At 38.7% G+C, this 15,904-nt stretch overlaps 2 protein-coding genes across 2 annotated transcripts in view; both read right to left on the bottom strand.

Moving 5' to 3' along the window:
* On the bottom strand, window positions 1–9,742 carry LOC117425656 (tubulin polymerization-promoting protein family member 3-like). Its single transcript, XM_034904462.2, has 4 exons — window positions 9,639–9,742; window positions 5,725–5,923; window positions 5,224–5,377; window positions 1–2,486 (listed from the first exon to the last, which is right to left on the bottom strand). The coding sequence occupies exons 2-4, from the start codon at window positions 5,910–5,912 to the stop codon at window positions 2,295–2,297; spliced, it is 534 nt and encodes a 177-aa protein (XP_034760353.1). The 5' UTR covers window positions 5,913–5,923; window positions 9,639–9,742; the 3' UTR covers window positions 1–2,294.
* The window catches only part of LOC117425655 (palmitoyltransferase ZDHHC1), a 28,561-nt gene continuing 22,295 nt past the window's right edge, over window positions 9,639–15,904 (bottom strand). Inside the window, exon 12 of the mRNA XM_034042782.3 lies at window positions 9,639–9,757. Within this exon, the coding sequence (XP_033898673.3) occupies window positions 9,741–9,757 (17 nt within the window). The 3' untranslated portion in view covers window positions 9,639–9,740. The remainder of the gene's footprint in view (window positions 9,758–15,904) is intronic.

Here is a 15,904-nt window from a genome sequence, read left to right on the forward strand (position 1 = left end):
TACTTTTATGAATGCAGTTTTATTCATGTAATTACTGTCCATGTTACACATCTCTAGAAAACACAGGATAGGTTGTTTACATTTTTTTTTGTTTGTATTTTTTGTATTTTATTTTTATTTTTTTTACAAAGAAATAAATAATCTGAATTGAAAAGAAGTTTAAATCTGAGGGAACACAATGCCTCTTTGTGGCTTGTGGTTTCAGGAGACTAGGTTTCAGTGCACTGCATGTACACCAGGAGATACTTGGGGTTTGATACAGCAAAGTTGCCTCAAACTAGGTCTCCCGGTGGTCTCCTGGAACCATGTTTAAAGCCACTCCTGGCTTTGTTTTCCCTCAGCTGAAGAAAAAAAAGGATTTTAAAAACAAACTGCAATTTCTGCTGCCCAATGAAGATCTTGTTTATGGTTTGTTTGGAAGGATAACGCGAACTCCATTTCAATCACAAAAACGTTTGCCATCTACTCTTTGTTTATGTACAGTAAATATGTCTTCTTCTGTGACATGTGCTGTAATCCTTGTGGATGTAGCTCAATGTAGGAACGGTTTTTATCACTTTTAAAATGTCAAAATAAACAAAAACAAAACAGACAAAAGGTGTATTTACACTGTCGTTCCGGAACCCTTCTGATACCATTCCGGTACAAAATGTTCCGAAACAGCCTCTTTACAAGTACATAAAACAGCAGAGGGTAGTTCTCTCAGGACAGAAGTGTGAGCATGCGTACTTTATAAGCCGAAAAAGCGGTGACGACGTGCCTTAATGACGACATCATCGAGCGCCATATTTTGAATATCTTCAATGAAATCCACGGACGCTGGGTGACCATTTGAAGAACTTTCAGAAAGGTGAGCAACAATACAATTGAAATCTCTCAATCTCTCTCTCTCTCTATATATAATGTTGCACTTTATTTAGATGGTTCGAGTCGAAAATGTTGTTGTGCTCCCTCTTATGAATCGTAACGCTTGTCCTCTCGTTGCGGTATACGAACTCAAATTTTGAGAGGTTAAGAGTTTCGATTCCGGACACCTGGACATCCCATTCTAAGATAAAGAAGAATGATTGTGTCCGAATCAGACCTTTAGCAATTAACCAGTTATCCAGCAATCATCGAAGCTGCTGTTGGGTGATCGTTCTTTAATTGCTCTCATTTCATGTTTTTACTTCAAATGTTCAGCAGTTCCAGTTTTGCCTTTCATTTGACAGCTGTTGCTCTAAATTTTGTGGCGACAGGATTTTTTAATTTATTTATTTGTGTTTCTTGAACTGTTTATGATCAAAGCTAAATTCTAATGTCCTGATTGATGTATTGACTTGCCAGACACCTCCCTCCCCAAGTCTGTCAAAGCTTTGAAGCAAAGTCAAAAAGAGAGAGTCTGCTAAATGCAAAACAGAGATCCTTATTATCGTGCTAGTTCCAATTTCTGTGCTATCGACTGGCAATCCTCACAACAGAAATATATAAAGCTGAAAACCATTTAAGAGATGCTAAAGATACAGAAGTTTGGTAAGAACGTTACATTGAGAGGCATCAAGGAATTCTGTGCATCTCGGAAAAACAGAAACAAAGAAATCATCTTTAAACTCTTTAAGACATATTCCAGCCAGCTTTACTGAGCTTGTGGTCATGTGCCCAGCATTCATTGAAAGGGTTTTACCTGCAAATGAGTTGTTTCCTAACAGTGTTCATTTATTTAAAAATGTATGTTTGTCATAGAGCAGGCTTGGACAACTTCAGTCCCAAAGGGCCATTCTTATAATAAACTGCTTGAGGTCCTGGATGGGGGTTTAATTGGTTGAATCAAACCAGGTGTGTCCAACGTTGACCCTTCCACTCCTGGTCTTTGTTCCAACCCTGTTCTAAATTGTTTAATTGAACCAATTAAACTTCCATCCAGACCCTGAAGTAGTTCATTATATAATTTGACCTGTTAAACCTGGAGTGGAATAGCATTGAATTAAACAATTAAGAATATGGTTGGCACAAAGAGCTGGTCGATAAATTGCCCATCCATGTCAGGCCTGAATTAAATCAAAATGATGGCAGTGCCATATCCATTATAAAGCATGGATATGGTGGCGCCATAAACATTGATTTAATCTCAGCCATACAAAAAAGACTGCACAGGAGCAGAAGCTCAGTAAACCCATCCCTTCCTCTATAAGCTGGTATTTATCTGCATATTGTCTACGGTCATAGTTATACATAACAATAACAATAATGCATCTGTTAAGTGTTACTGCAGATTTTCACACAAACAGCAGTGGCTGGATGACGAGTGCTCCAGGCTATTTTTCCTGCAGTTTTTCATCGTAAGTGCCGGCGTTCTTGTACGAGCCCACGTATCCAGTGTTTTCCACCAGGTCCTCTCGGCCTCCTTTGCCTTTTCCTTTGCCGCTCTCATCAAACCGCTCCTTGTGTGATCCCGTGTATTTGGACACATCCGTCAGCCTGTCCACTCCACCCTTCTTTGTGATTTTCTGTAACAAATCAAACAAAAAGCATTTGTATTTTAGCGATGTGAGATTTGTGAAATTACGTTTTGGGACTGGGTCCACAGCCAAGATGTAATCAAACCAAGGAGAAGACTTTGCTGCTCACATTCTCGAAAACATGGACAGGATCCTGCTCACATGCTCCAGAACATGGAGTGATAACTGCTCACATGCTCCAAAACACTGACTGGATCCTGCTCACGTGCTCCAGAACATGGAGTGATAACTGCTCACATGCTCCAAAACATTGACCGGATCCTGCTCACATGCTATAAAACATGGACCGGATCCTGTTCAGGATATTATCTGTTTGGAGTACTGATCGTAATTTCTACCATATTGTAAGTGCTTTGTCTAGTCTTAGTTTAAGGTATTTGATACTGTCCCAAATTATATTTAATCTCAAAACAGTAATAGTTACATAATACCACCATTTAGTGTTTTACAGTTATGACTAAAAAATTATAAAAAAACAGTGATAAACCTTTGGGGTGAAAAATATGGAGAAATGTCTAGTATGCTCTTAGCCAAGTTACTTTCACATGGTGGAGTTTGGAACTGATCTCAATGAGGTATAGGTGTTGCAATTGAAACGTAATGCCTAGTTTCTTTCAATTCGTGTTGTTACCATGTAAGAAAGTAGTAACAGGGCATCAATATGAGATCACACTGTGCTCCTTTATTAATGCCCTATTACAGGCTATTTACACACTCAGGCTCTTCATAAACTGTTTATGCAGAATCAAATTATTCATGTGCTCAGAATACATTAATTCTTAATGACAGATATAAAAGGCTTGATATCAACCACTTAAGTGTTTCAGAAATAATTAATAAAAGGAAGAAGTCAAGACTGAGCCTCTAATATTATTAATAGGGGGAAAACACTTATGTCTGCACCTGTTCTATCCTTCTGGCCAGCTCACAAAACATTAGTGGGTGGCATTTGTCATGCCACTGGTCTCCGGTTGCAGGGGCTTAATCCTTCGTAAATATTTTAATAAATATAAAAACATGTGAACCTGGCAGCGGTTCCCTGGGTTTGACAATTGCCTCTATCTTTATTACCCCCAGTGCACAAACTGTCTCTTCCAAGTGATTTCTGAGCTCCTGACCCATAAGACAGAAAGAGCAGCTTTTCAGTGGCTCCCTTCATCTATCCATGTAGACTCCCACAAGCCTTTCTGAGCAGAGAGGGGGGCATGCTTTAGTTCCAGAACCCATTTGTGCAAGATGAGTAGCGTGGAAGTCCTGCAGTAGTATGGAATATGAGCACACTGCACATGTCAGAGACAGGTTATGTTGTGTTACGAGAAGAGGCTTAATTTTTGCCTAACGAGGGACTTTTTCTATGAAGACATGCCTCAGGTTAGAAGGAAAAAATTGTCAAGTGTTGTCATTGAGCAATGGTGAAGTTACAGCAATGCAAATGGAAATGGCTGATTAATTTGAGCACACCTTATTAGGGGCAAAGCAGTCTAAGATGCAAGTTCCACTTTCTTTACATCCTGTTCTGAATGATTTAAAACAGGGGCTTAGATTTGCACCCCCACATTTATTTATTGTTTATTTATTTCTTTTTTGCAAATGTCCAACATCCAGCTGCCACGAAACAATCTTATTTTTTTAAAAACATGTTATATTAAAATTTTTTGAAAAAACTAAACAAAACAAAGCTATTGAGGTTCAAAGAATACTGAGTCCCACCCTTCTGTGCTAGAGACGGAGGGATGAGAGACGTCTATTCACAGCATGACATCAGAGAGAGAGAGCCAGCTGAACTGTGCAAGACCCTGTGAAAAGCCACGCCTGTCAGCTGAGTTATATGGCTTACAATTTAAATAAGAAAACCAAACTGCAGCTTGTAAAACACTGTCTCCAAGTTACAAAACAAAGCCAACAACAGCATAGAAATGTTTCCTGAATATTAAATGTTTTACATTTCTTATTTACCTCCTAGGTTTAATCCCATGCTAGAGCTGCATGTCTGTGCCACATGGGTACCTGGAAGTCAGTGCTTGCCCTCACATTATATGGAGAAGGCATTGAAATCCATGAGGGGTTTACTGTATCACAGTCTTGTATTTCATGAGAGGTGTTTATTGCTCCAGTTGTTTTTAGTCTGCCTCAATCTCTTTGAAAAAATGATTAACAACGGTTTGCAGAACCCCACTTTTACAACAACAAACATGTACTGTCCCTTATTACAGTTTACTGCAGTACATCACAAAAGCACAGCAAAGAGCAGTACATACATGGTGATCATGCTGCAGCACAGGTAGGCATGGTGAATCACAGAGATGCATGAGAAAGCTTGGTAAATGTATAGCAAACCACCTTGTATATTCAATCACAGTAAAAGCATATTAAAACTGCCAAAAACAGACACTTTTTATAGGGGTTATTTTTAAACCCTCTTACAGAAAAGGCATTTATCAAAATGGAATTTAACCTATCCTTTTGTGGGCAGTAAACATTCTTACTCATATCAGAAAATATGAAGAAAAACATGGTGACCTGGATTTCTCCTCACTCCCATTCTATAGTAGCCCACTGGCCCCCTACAGGATCCTGAAGTCATTATGGAGCACAACCCAAAAGAGAAAGCCCCTGAGAGGTGCGTGCATTACACAAGTGAGTGTTAGTGCACATTAAGTCATGAGATCCAACCAGTGTATCTGTGGCACAAATTGTACACGGCTCTTGGACAATGATGACTTACCGTAACCCCCACGTTGGCGGGCTCCTTGCCTTCAATCAGCTTGTATATGGAGCTCACGGCCTCCTCTTTGCTCTTCCCTTTGAACCTCTTTGGTCCCAGCTCCACCAGAGCCTTCTTGAACTCCTCGAAGGTGATCACGCGGGCAGTCTTAGCTCTGTGGGTGACAATGCGGGCAGTTTTGTACAGCCAGACTTTATACAGACCCCTCCCCCACCCCGGTGTAGGGCTACAGTGTGATGGCTCCCAAATTTTAACAGTATTTGGCTTCTCTTTATAACATGAACTAGACTACAAGCTGACTGGGGCCCACTGACAGCCTTTTTTGAGAGGTGTTTTATTAATGATAATTTAGACTTCTTACACAGAATACACAGTAGTCTCCATCATGACAATTGCACATACAATACATTTCCCACCCTGATCTTTGTATTACGGGATGTGCATTGTAACACAGAGTACATAGCAAACCAGTAAAAACCTTCCTGATGATCTCACACTTACTTCACTTTGGAGAAGACGATATCTACGTCGGTGCTGGTGACAGATTTGCCGTCGATGATTTTACAGTCCTTGCACAGCTTGGCCCAGTTCTTGCCGTTCAGTTCCTTGCCAGTGGCCTTGGTGTCGCCATGGATGGAAAACTTCTTGAAGGCCTCCTCAAGAAGCGACATGTCTGTGCTTTCAGCCATCTTTAACACCGCTGGAAGTGAAAGGATTTGGCATTTAGTCCACACATGTGGGAAACAAATACTGGCAGCAACAGGTGCAGTGTGGGAGAAAACACTAAAACAACTGCGGCTTTATTGACGCAACTAAAACATGTCTTTGTTGTTCCCTTTTGGAAAAAAACACTGAAGAAGCTCAAATAGTGGTTTCTATGAGTGGTTCCAATCCCTTACAGAACTCTGGAACTGACACGACACACCCTTCCCTTTGCAGGCATGAACATACCGAGCCCTCTGCTCAATCTGTTGCTATAGCTGACTGTTTGTTGTTGCCTACTGCAACGGTTCTCCAGTCTCCCAGGTCTGTGTGCATCTGCACTGCTCGCTTTCAGTCTCTTGGGACCGTGTTGCTGTTGCGTGTCACTATTTGTATTGCTTTCCACCACAGATCAGCGGCATTGCCTTTAACCACAGTAATGTACAATTTGAAAAAAAACATTGGGCAGGGCGCCAGGTGTCTAAAATCCATCCAGATGAACTCCAAGTTGCTGAAATGACATAATTCTATTTTTAAGACTATGAATTCCTGATTTCCCTGCGATTCTCATGGCTTTCCACTACTTGGCATTTCCAGCTGTACATTACAAGAGAATACATAATACAAATAAAAACCTTGCAGTCTAAGAGATGACTGCAGTAGCATTTCAGAAGGGGATCCATTATTGCAATCCCAAGACTTTTCAGCCTGGAATATAATTAATTAGATCAGCAATTAGATTAAACAGCTCACATTGCTTATCAGTGTTTTGCAGATGAAGTAACAGTGTAACAAAGACAGCTATTGCTTAACTGCACTTTAGCCCGCACAGTAGATGTACTTTGTTGATTTTGGTGCATGTGTTACACCACATTCTCCCTTTCCCCAGTCAGAAAAACCCCCAGAGCCCCAGTGTTTCTTATCTGAACCATACGGCTTCAGTATAAACCCATCGCATCTTGCTGCCTTCCTGCAAAAGGAATGTATCAATACCACCCCTAAGAGCATGCCTGAAACATGACAGCAGGCTCAACTCTACCCCTTTTCAATATAAACCTGGCCTCTTACACTATTGTGCTTCTCAACATTTTCAAAGCTGAATGAACGACAGCAACAGGGTGGGATGAGAGATGTAGTTCCAGGGGTTGCTTAGGTCTTTGGGAGCTTTAGGATTTTTAGAGGCTGAATGATAAGCCTATTTAGACAGTGTATGGCTATTGTCTTTTAACAGGAGGCCACCCACACATCTGGTCAGCATTGCTGTTAGAAGGGACCCATGTGGAAAGCAAGGTTTCTCACACCCGCAGAAACGCAACAGAGCTTTGACAGTTCACGCAACTTTTAGGAGTTTCTTTTGTTATACTTTTAATTGATGCTCGTGTAGCTCTCCATTCAAGCATTAATAATCATAGTGTTGTTTAGATTGGGAAAAAAACTTGAAGATTTGTTTACAGCTAATTGCTAAGAAATAAAAAATAATATTAATAATAATGATAATAATTATTATTGTGTTCACCACATGCAAAACCAGACTTTATTCCAGAATAAAACTCCAATAAAAAAAACAAACTAATTTTTGAGATTTTTCTACACTGTACTTTGTTGGTTCAGGAAAGGGCCAAAAGGTTATCGAATTGGTGTCATAGCAACATCGCATCAAAACAAACAGGCAACAGTGAAGTGCAATTATGGCAGGAAATTCCTTAACAATTACTGCATTTATTTGTTGCAATGATGAATGTTATGAAAGTTAACAATTAAACAGGCTAGTTGCTATTCACAGGCATGTGTACTTTCACACAAAAATAGGTATTATCATCCATAACAAATATGTGTACAAAATCTAGTAAAATTATTTGATGACAAGTCTGTATAATGTCTGCCTATTTCTAAATAAAATAATGTTGAACGGTTTCTGGAAAACATCAGCAATGCAACTGTTTTACAGACTTTTACTGCCAAAAATACGAGAATGGTCTGTACCAGTAATACCACTGCATATTTACCAGTCCAGTTACAGTAATAGATGTGAATGTTGAACTCCATTTAAATTCATTACTTTGAAATAAAAATAATCCTTTGTATCCCTGTTGTCATTTCTTGTAGTTTCCCCTTTACCTTTGCACTGTTCTTTCGTCATGTTTCTAGTTAGCGAAACTCAGACATAGAGCAGTCAGTGTATTTGTTGCCATTTTATTTCAGTTTGATGCGACACAGCAGTTTGGCTAGAAGCATGACATTTCTATTTAACATCAGTAAAGTCCTCTATTTTGATGATGCCCTTTTTTTTTTTAATAATAATTACACTTTTTTGTTATTAAGATGGAGTTCTCCCTTGTAGGTTTTTCAAAACATGAAGCTGACAAATCAAAATTTAAAAACGTGCTACAGCTTTTCATGCTGAAAAATGAAACCTTTAAAGTTAAACATTCAAATGGAAGTATATTCTGAGTGCTTTGTTTATATTGGTAAAAAAAATGCTTTGAAATATTGCATGCTTATTTTGGAGTGAATTTGGGAATGTATTTTTCAGTACTACATGCACTTTAATTATTGAAATGCAGTTACCTAGTACTTTCTGCAGTATTGGATCAAACATAATTCACATTTTAATTGATATTTTAAACTACAAAGACAAACTAACATTTCTATAGTCACTTTTCCACAACAGCCAACACATACATATTCACATTCTTCACAGAACTTGGGAAAAAAAATAATAATTCTGGGACAAATATATATAATGTATTATTATTAATTACAAAACTTTCATTTTTAAAATGTGCATTATTCTGGCCAAAATGTGATTTGCATCATAGAATATATGTTAATACACACACATTATATATATATATATATATATATATATATATATATATATATATATATATATATATATATATATATATATATATATATATATATATATATATATATATATATATATATATATATATAATATATATATAAATATATATATATTATGGGCAGCAGTGTGGAGTAGTGGTCAGGGCTCTGGACTCTTGACCGGAGGGTTGTGGGTTCAATCCCCAGTGGGGGACACTGCTGTTGTACCCTTGAGCAAGGTACTTTACCTAGATTGCTCCAGTAAAAACCCAACTGTATAAATGGGTAATTGTATGTAAAAATAATGTGATATCTGAATAATGTATAATGTGATATCTTGTAACAATTGTAAGTCGCCCTGGATAAGGGCGTCTGCTAAGAAATAAATAATAATCTTTGATAGTATAAAGTTTGTTTTATTAAATATCTGCTACGGATCTGGACTTTGTTGATGGGAGTTGCTGTCTTTTTTCCTTGCTACGGTTTCACTGCTGGAAGGTGTTTATTTGACACATTTTCCTTGGACAAGGCACCTCTACTTTGAAAACTTGTTTGCATGGTTAAGAAAAGCTAGCTCCTATTTTAAATTCACTCACTAACACACATGCATATTTATAAATAAATGTTTACATTTTTCTCACGAGAATTTTAGTATAATATAAAACGAAATCACTTTTTTGCATGTTTAGAAAAAAGTCACTGTGTCAAACTTAACCACATATATTATATATATATATATATATATATATATATATATATATATATATACACACACACAAAATAATAAAAGTTGCATTCACGGAGCAAAATAAGCTCAAAGTTGAGAAAGGGGACAGTGCAAGTTTGAATGAAGCAGCTTCACTTACCTCTGTAAAGTCCCTCAGCTTCTGTGCTCAAGCCTTCCTGGTCCTGCAGTGCCTGCCTGCCTCCCTCTATACTGAAATGCTGCTTTAAAGGCTGCAGGGCTGTTATCTTCTGTTTATTCCTGTATCCATAGAGACATCCTGTTTAACATCAAGGGAGTGCTAGAAAAATGTTTCACTAGAACGGAGTGACCAAGGTCATTTATTAGTTCAGCAGCAGCAGCCTCTTTGGTAAAATAACAAAGTATGAGAATCAATCTATAGAGGGGAGTTAGAAAGTCATTAATGGCAGTGCACGCAATGGGAGTATTTACACCATGGGTCACCATACTGTAGTCAAAATAGTGAACCTGTGTTAATGCTGAATCAGGCAACTCCCCAACAAAGCATGTAAAGTATAGGAGGGGAGATGAAGAAAAGAAAACCTGGATTTTAAACAGCTAATGTGATATACTATCAGCTACTTGCTTTGATACACTGTCATACACTAATTGAATGACCCTTCTAAACTGCACCCAGCTGTATCTGTGTTCTATCAATAGTATATTTACAGTAGTCTGTTAATACAGCTCGTGAAAACGTCTCTAAGGCTGCATGGAGTTGGCTGGTTTCTCACTGTCTCATTCTGCAATTAGCCATATGTATATATGCACACAAATTTATCACTTGGCTATTTGTAAAATTCTAGATTAACCTTACAAAAGTATTGCACAGGCTATGGTTCAGATTTCATACCTACAGTACCATCCTAATACTGCACACCAGGAGGCATGTAGCCACAAACACAACACACTACCCTTCTGTGAAGGACATACAGCAGTGCATGCCAAGGGGCCGACTGTTCATTGCATACAGTACCTAATAGGAGTCTTCCATTGCTCTCGCCTCTCAGCCTTGTCAATGACTCTATCCTCTGGTTTGTGCTTCTTCGTTATGCCTGGATTACAGGACATGTCTAAGCTGGTGCAGTTTCTGCTCCAGCTCCCTGGGCATTTGCACAAACTCAGGTCTCTCCTCTGTTGTTAGTTGCTGCCCTGGCTCAATTCTTTGGGTTTTTTTCATCATACTTGGGCATTTTCCTTCTAATTACAGCACTGTATGTTGTTTTTGATTTTCCAAATGTTCGCTTTCATTTTGGAATGGAAGCAATTTTTGTATTTATTTTTTTAAATTACTGTAGCACAAATGGTAGTGTAATGCAAGTGTGACTTGCAAGGTTGGACAATTGTTATTATTGTTAAATTAACAATAATATATATATATATATATATATATATATATATATATATATATATATATATATATATATATATATATATATATTATTTGTTTATTTAGCAGACTTACAGAGGCTAGGGTGTGTGAACTATGCATCAGCTGCAGAGTCACTTACAACTACGTCTCACCCGAAAGACGGAGCACAAGGAGGATTAGTGACTTGCTCAGGAGCACACAATGAGTCAGTGGCTGAGGTGGGATTTGAACCGGGGACCTCCTGGTTACAAGCCCTTTTCTCTAACCACTGGACCACACAGCCTCCTACCACTGACTAGTAACGTACAGTAATATATATATTACTGTACGTTTTTCTAACAATTTAAGAGGTTATGGTTATAGCATGAAATTCATGGCCAGTTTAGCCAGGTGCAACCTATCCTGCTTTGGAGTACTAATTTTTCCATCCATTTCTAGGCAGCATCAAACTTAACTATAGATCTCAATCCATGATGGCCTCTGAAGCCAGGGGCTGGTCACCCAACCCCCCTGGGAGACTCAGATAGCCCTGCGAGGGGATTCACTTCAGCATGTCCAGTTCCTCCTGGTGCCCCAGGTAACCATGTTTCAGACTGGCTTCCTAAACGTCATCCAGGGGTTCAGCACTGAGGGTTAACCCCTGTGTGTTCACAGGCCTGCAGCCGCTGGGTGTGCACAGAATGCTGCTCTTAGAAACTGCAAACACACTCAAGTTGCTTCTCAGTTGTCTTCACTTCCACACAAGTCTGAGCTTGCTTTATTGATTTAACAGTTGTGAAGCCCATATGAAATGCAAGTGCATATTATACTGAGGTTCTCAAAGCGCTTGCGGAATGGCTGGAGTGGAATGCTGTGCCATCGTACACGGGACAATGGATTGTTAAAGGGGATGTACAGGTTTCCACTCCGTTCCAGTCCTAGGAAGACACATGTTAAAGAGCTACAACCTGATAAGAATACCGTGTTTTTTTGTTTTTTTTTTTAATTCAGAAGTGGACAGAATGAATGACCTCAAACACTTGAAGATTCTTATTTTTTCTGGGGTATTATGCTGTGAATGTTACACAACGTTTTCTAACGGAGCTTTTTTGTTGCAGCACAGGGTCACCAATCTGAACAGGAGCTCTGCACTTGAAACACCTTTTACTTTGTTGAACTAAATAAATGCCTTATATTGGTTCAAAGAATAACTACCTACTTAGTTACAGGTGAAATTAGAAGCATACTTTTTTTGCAACTAACGTACTGTAGCATATTAAAATAAAAGGCTGTTTTAACAATGTGTCCTTCTGAGTAAGCAGGAGGTTTTAATATTTGTGCAAGCTTGAGCATGGCCACCACAAAATCCTATATATCCAAATTCAACATTACTCAACATTTGTGTTCAACATGGTTACACAAACAGGATTTGCTTAGTACAACACTATAAGCTGCACTTACAAGTGTGATGCATTTTGCTCTTCGCTAATAGCTAAATCAATCAATCAATCGTTGACAAGCTTCCCCTGGCTGCTGGCTTCTTCCTATTTGATGTGGCTCGACCACTAAATATCTGCTTGTAAAATCTTTCCTAGCATTGTGATTCTGTAACTCCTAGGAGTGGTTTGCTGCCAATGAGCTGCCTCAGCGGTGCTTGATAGGTGACATTTTGTTGGAACCAGCATGTTTGTTTTTTTTTTTGCATTCACAGTCATATCCTTGTGGAGACAGTTTGGTAATGGAAGCATGATGATAACAATATCTCGCATTATGGCAGAGGTCCCTGCAGAGACATCTACTTATTCAATCAACAGCTGGGGATTAGTTTGTCAGGAGCGTTCATCAGGAGTGAAAACAACCCTGAGCCCCACATGTGTGCAGCCACCCAGACTGTAGGTACAGTGGCTGGTCTCCCCTAATACAGCCACTTTTCTGAATCACCTTACATTGGTTTAAAAGAGAAGTCCCACAAAACTTCACAATGACTAAATATTCCTTATTTTTAAAGGCACCAGTTTGTAGATTCAATAAAAAAAAATAAAAAAATACAGCAGCACTTTAATACACCCATTTTTCCTCCTACATATTCTATGGCACTATTCATCTAATCCTGCAGACAGGCATTGTGCAAGCCTTTAAATGAAAACTTGAGCTGTATTCTGACCAATCTTATTCCCATTCTATTCAATCAAATTTCCAGTAAAAAAAGAGAACACCCCCCCAGCAAACAAATAGATTGCATGCTGCAATAGAAGTGAAAATAAATGCACAATGTATTTATCTTTATACAGTCTCCCTCCTAGTGGAGAATAAGAGAGCAACAAACAATCTGAGCAATTACTGTGAGTACCGTTTGGTTTAGTGGAATATAAGACTGTCTAAAGAGCAATCAGCTGCTTTCTGCAAGAATAAGAGGCTAACATCCTCCCTCTGCTTCACCGTTTAATAAAATCAAAACAGAAATGGTAACTTGAGCTAGACGATGACTGGGTGAGGAGTGAAGAGAGGACCAAAAGTGGCAATAAATCAAGTGTATACAAATTAAAAAATAGATCGCTGACGCACTACTTTAACATAATTCTTTCAATGCAGTGGTGTGTTCAAACTGTGCAATATTGTAAGATTAACATAATCAAAACAGTGTGTGTGTGTGTGTGTGTGTGTGTGTGTGTGTGTGTGTGTGCGCAGTTGTATTTACTGTTTGCTTTCCTTGCCAACAGCAGTTTAATAAGGACCATTGTGGTGAGCTTGGTCATTGGATTGGCATTTATTTCATTTTTGTTTTATCTTTGAAAAACATACCTTTGAAATACTGCTAGCTGCTAAGGCATAATCATCTCTGTTTGTATAGGTTTTGGAGGGCTGTGTGGCTTGCCAGCAGGGCTGTTACATTAAGACTAAAGAGATGTTTGTCTTGCAGCTTGCCAGGCTCTGGGAACATTTTGCGGTGTTTAACGGAAGACGCTTTATAACTCCCTACTGTATTGTATAGTATTGTATTGAACTGTAAAATACAGTTGTTAGTGTTTTGCCTCGTTTATTGTGGCTGTAAATATCTGTATTGTTATTTTAGTTATTGCACAAATGCAGTGTGAAGGAGACAGTGTTAACAGTTTGTTCGTCTGTACTGAGAGTTCAGCTAAATTGTTAAAATAGCGCAAACGCTCGTCTGTTAAAATTCTCCACGTTTCCTTTTGTGCAGCATATAAAAGGCATTGCATTTTTTAACTGATGACATACAAAATGAGACATCAAAGCTGTGTTTTCATTGACAGTTCTTCTTGAATATGATACCCAACATTGTTTTTAACCTGTTGCCATAAACACAGAGAGCTCTGACAAGTTGCTGTGGACATACAAAAGGCGTTTCCATGGAAATACTCATTATTATGATTTGTATTGACACTGCAACTGCACTAGGTTTTGCCTGTGTGTGTAATATATATATATATCACACACACACCCTTTAAAAAAAAAAAAAAAAAAAGCGTCATAATGTACAATAGTTTTATAGCTTTAGCAAAACAGAATTTAAATTTGTTTTCTACAGAACCACAATCAAGACCAATAATCTGAAATAGGACAGCCCGCTCAATACGAGCCTTCCACTGAAGATGCCCTGCACAAGAGTATTGCTGCTAGACTGATGTAATTGATCTAATAGGTGTTCTATTCAAAAGTTCATGACATAAATACAGACTGTACATGAGAAAACAAACTGTTAAATCCAAGTGTAGGATTCTGCCACAACAATACTTGTTCATTGCTACTGCAGTGCAATCACGTTTAATCCAGGCCTGAATTCCTCTTAATGTGTAGCTTTATGTATATAACCGTTCACAAGCCTGCTGGAGTTCGGTGCCACTTAAACAGCTTCAGGTACAGCAATACAAAAGGGAACTGCTAATAAGGGAAACATCCACAATACTGGACTGATGCATTCAATTGTTTGGGGGAAGCTTATTAGTAGAGCACAGGCTCACAATGCTATGGGCTTCAGTGTGATACATTTGTTCTGTACAATGTCAATTGCTCCTATAAATTATACCAGTTTTTTAAAAAAAAAATCTGATCAAAGAGATAAAAACCTAGGACGCTGAAACTCTTCCCCGTCTCCAATATGAGACAATGGCAGGATGCCTCATGCCAAATCTAATCTGCAGGTCTCATCTGCTATCAGCTAATCACATTTACTACTTTTTCATAGTGACAAGAGCCATGCCAAACCAACCAGACTCAAAACAATACCAGCACTTCATGTTTCTGCTGGTTGTGAAAACAAAAACTGTCACCAAGGAAGCAGCCGAGATCAGCTTGAAGTAACTCCTTGAGTGCCACGATGCACAGAACTCAAGTGAGAAGACAAGCCAATATCCAATCAAAATTATAGCACTGATATAGCCACCGTGCTGCTGTAATGTCATTGAAGGACATGTCTCCACAGCGCCGTAGGTAATATAGCGATCCATGCAGTTGCTCCAGAATATTCATGGGCAACTGAGAAGAAATGCAAGCCATCCTATACACATGTCAGTCTCTGTATTCAGAAGCAGCCAAGAGCTGTCAAGAAAAGGTTTCTTAAGTATATTAATTCTACCACTGTTTTTTTTTTTTTTTTTGCAAAAGCAGCAAAAAGACAGACATACACACGTTTGTGATTACAATTATGTCAGTGACTTCATCTGGGTTGAGCTGTTTAAAGCTAAAATAAAACAGTAGCGAGTTCATTACTTAATCTATTAACAGAGTGGACAGGCAATGCAAGTTTAAAAATACAGAGACAACGTGAGAGCTTGGAAAACTGGTTCATGCAGTCAGTCGAAACAGACAGCCCAGGAAAAAGGGGACAGCCTCACCCACAGAACCCCAGGTGCCCGATTGTAGGAAATTAGTGCCTCTAATAAAAATGCAGGCACAGTTACAATGGAGGTACGTGTGGAGTTCAGAGAAGCAGCAGAGCAAAGCCTTACCCAGACACAGTCATATTTATACACAACAGTGAACACATTGTACAGGGCAGCTGGTCCAATAGGAGT

The sequence above is a fragment of the Acipenser ruthenus genome, chromosome 20 (genome assembly GCF_902713425.1).
Source record: "Acipenser ruthenus chromosome 20, fAciRut3.2 maternal haplotype, whole genome shotgun sequence".
Taxonomy (NCBI): Eukaryota; Metazoa; Chordata; class Actinopteri; order Acipenseriformes; family Acipenseridae; genus Acipenser; species Acipenser ruthenus.